Source organism: Octopus bimaculoides, chromosome 6 (assembly GCF_001194135.2).
Source record: "Octopus bimaculoides isolate UCB-OBI-ISO-001 chromosome 6, ASM119413v2, whole genome shotgun sequence".
Classification (NCBI taxonomy): Eukaryota; Metazoa; Mollusca; class Cephalopoda; order Octopoda; family Octopodidae; genus Octopus; species Octopus bimaculoides.
Window position 1 is genome coordinate 62,518,657 of NC_068986.1, and position 2,366 is coordinate 62,521,022.

Consider the following 2,366-nt stretch of genomic DNA (forward strand, 5'->3'; position numbering starts at 1 on the left):
TATATATATATATATATGTATGTATGCATGTATATGTTTGTGTGTCTGTGTTTGTCCCCCCACCATCGCTTGACAACCAATGCTGGTGTGTTTATGTCTCTGTAACTTAACAGTTTGGCAAAAGAGACCGATAGAATAAGTACTAGGCTTAGAAAGAATAAGTTCTGAGGTCGATTTGTTTGACTAAAGGTGGTGCTCCAGCATAGCCACAGTCATACTGAAACAAGTAAAAGAGTAAATCTGTCACAGTGTTGTGCCAGATCTCAAGACTACTAATAATTTACCTGTCCATTCCTGGATGTTGTCCATCTATTTTGTTATTCTGCCCACTTTCCTTTCGGTCTTTAGTTCTTTCAAAGATGGCCTTTACAAGGCCATTGAATCTTATTTACACAAACATAATGTTTCAGTTTTCTTTTCTTTGTGAGAAGGTTTCAATGGAGACTAATGACACTGGACAGTTTCACAAACCTGATTGTTTATGATGCTGTCCAAGTATAAGATGCTTAAAATGTAGAACACCTTGGATAGGACTTATGATAATTGTAGATAACAATCTCATTTGATGTACGATCAGAGATGCCAGAATATACTTTCATAGTAACATGTCCAAAAAGGCAAAAAGAAGAGAGTATGGAAACAGAAGAACCAGGAAGAGTAGGTAAAGTTGCAAGAGTGTGAGAAATGAACATAAACATTAGTGTGGGATGGTCAGATGTATATAAGAATGAATGTAGTGAATGGGGAATAGAATTGAGGGTGGTTAATATGAATGGAAGATGATGATAAGAATGCGGGGGTAGATGTTGGTAGGGGGTAATAGAGGAGAGGGAGTGGTGACTGCCAGTACAGAGATGACAGTATAGCTTGGTACGTTGTAATGGATTCAGCACAATCCACAGTAGAGAGGAGGAAGATGGAGGGATGAGTGAAAAGGTGGTGAGGAGTTGGATTAAAGATGGTGAGAGATGGATAGAAATATAGGTGTGAGTAGGGGTCAATATTAAGAACAAATATCTATATCTCTTCTGTGTGAAACTTAATTTAAAGACCAAGAATAATTTTGTACTAATTCTCCTGTTCAATTGTGTTGAATCAATTTTCCTTCTTGTACATCCGTTCATTTTTCATTGATACAGGGATGTTATTCTCTTCTGAAATTGTTAGATTGCACCGTCCAGCAGTGAATAAAAATGATTAGGAGAAAATCAAAATTCCACCTTATGAATAATTAAAAATGTGTTGCTAAAGAACAGAATTCTTGAATCAACTTTCCTTATTCTCAAAGACATTGTAAATTAAGCAGAGTGAATGCTCACATATATGAGCACCATAGACAACCAGAGCAAGAAAGGAGGAAACTCTAACAAAATGGCTTGCATATGATACACAACATAAGAACAATGACCTCCATGCATACTGAGATGAAATTTTTAAAAATCATTTAAAGACTCACCTAAACAGCTTGTTGTGTTGACAAGTGTGTAACCCAAATTACAAGAACATTTGTAGCCACCTTTTGTGTTGATACAGCTCTGTTGGCAACCACCGTTTTGTATAGAACATTCATCATGATCTGTAGAAGAGAAATAGAAAAAAAGAATGAAAAATTAAGGCACACACTCACACATGTGTCTGTCTGCCTATCTACCTATCAGCTTGCCTACCTGTCAGTGTGTTCTTGCTCTCTCTCTTTCTGTATATCTATACATATAAATTTGACATGGGCGATTCTTTCTTGTCTTGGGATTCACAGTCAAACGGCTGGGTGGAATTGCGCGAAAAATTACACAGATGTGTAGAATGATCTGATGGTGATACTGGGCTTTGTATTTTTTTCATAGCTCCCATGGTTACCGAGATAATTTACTATAATGATACTCTTGTGTTTATGAATGAGAAAGGAAGGGGTGATAGATGAATAAGGAAGGAAGGGGTGATGTCATATGTTTTTCATAGCTCCCATGGTTACTGAGATAATCTACAATAATAATACTCTTGTGTTTATGAATGAGAAAGGAAGGGGTGATAAATGAATAAGGAAGGAAGGGGTGATGTCATACTTGATAGTGGGATGATGAAAATTGTATGCTAAAAAAATAAATCAAACAGCATTTCAACTCTGTGTAAATATATGTGTGTGTATGTAAATGGGGGGGGTATGTGAATGTGTGTTTGTGTGTGTGTGTGTGTGTGTGTGTGTGTGTTTGTGTCTGTGTGTGCGTGTGTGCGCACAATGGAAGTGGGATGGTTCATCTTTGCTTAGTATTTGGGTCTATTTTTTGATTTGGTTGAATCTTGGTTGGTTTTATTTTTTGTTGGTCAGTTATTTTTAGTGTTTTGACAGAAAAAAGTCATTCTAAAAT

The 2,366-nt window shown here is 36.5% G+C and overlaps 1 protein-coding gene across 1 annotated transcript in view; it reads right to left on the minus strand.

The window, feature by feature from the left end:
• Positions 1-1,433: 1,433 nt before the first annotated feature.
• LOC106879572 (fibrillin-2) overlaps positions 1,434-2,366 on the minus strand; it is a 276,076-nt gene continuing 275,143 nt past the window's right edge. The window contains exon 16 of the mRNA XM_052968473.1: positions 1,434-1,576. Coding sequence (XP_052824433.1) covers positions 1,434-1,576 — 143 coding nt within the window. The remainder of the gene's footprint in view (positions 1,577-2,366) is intronic.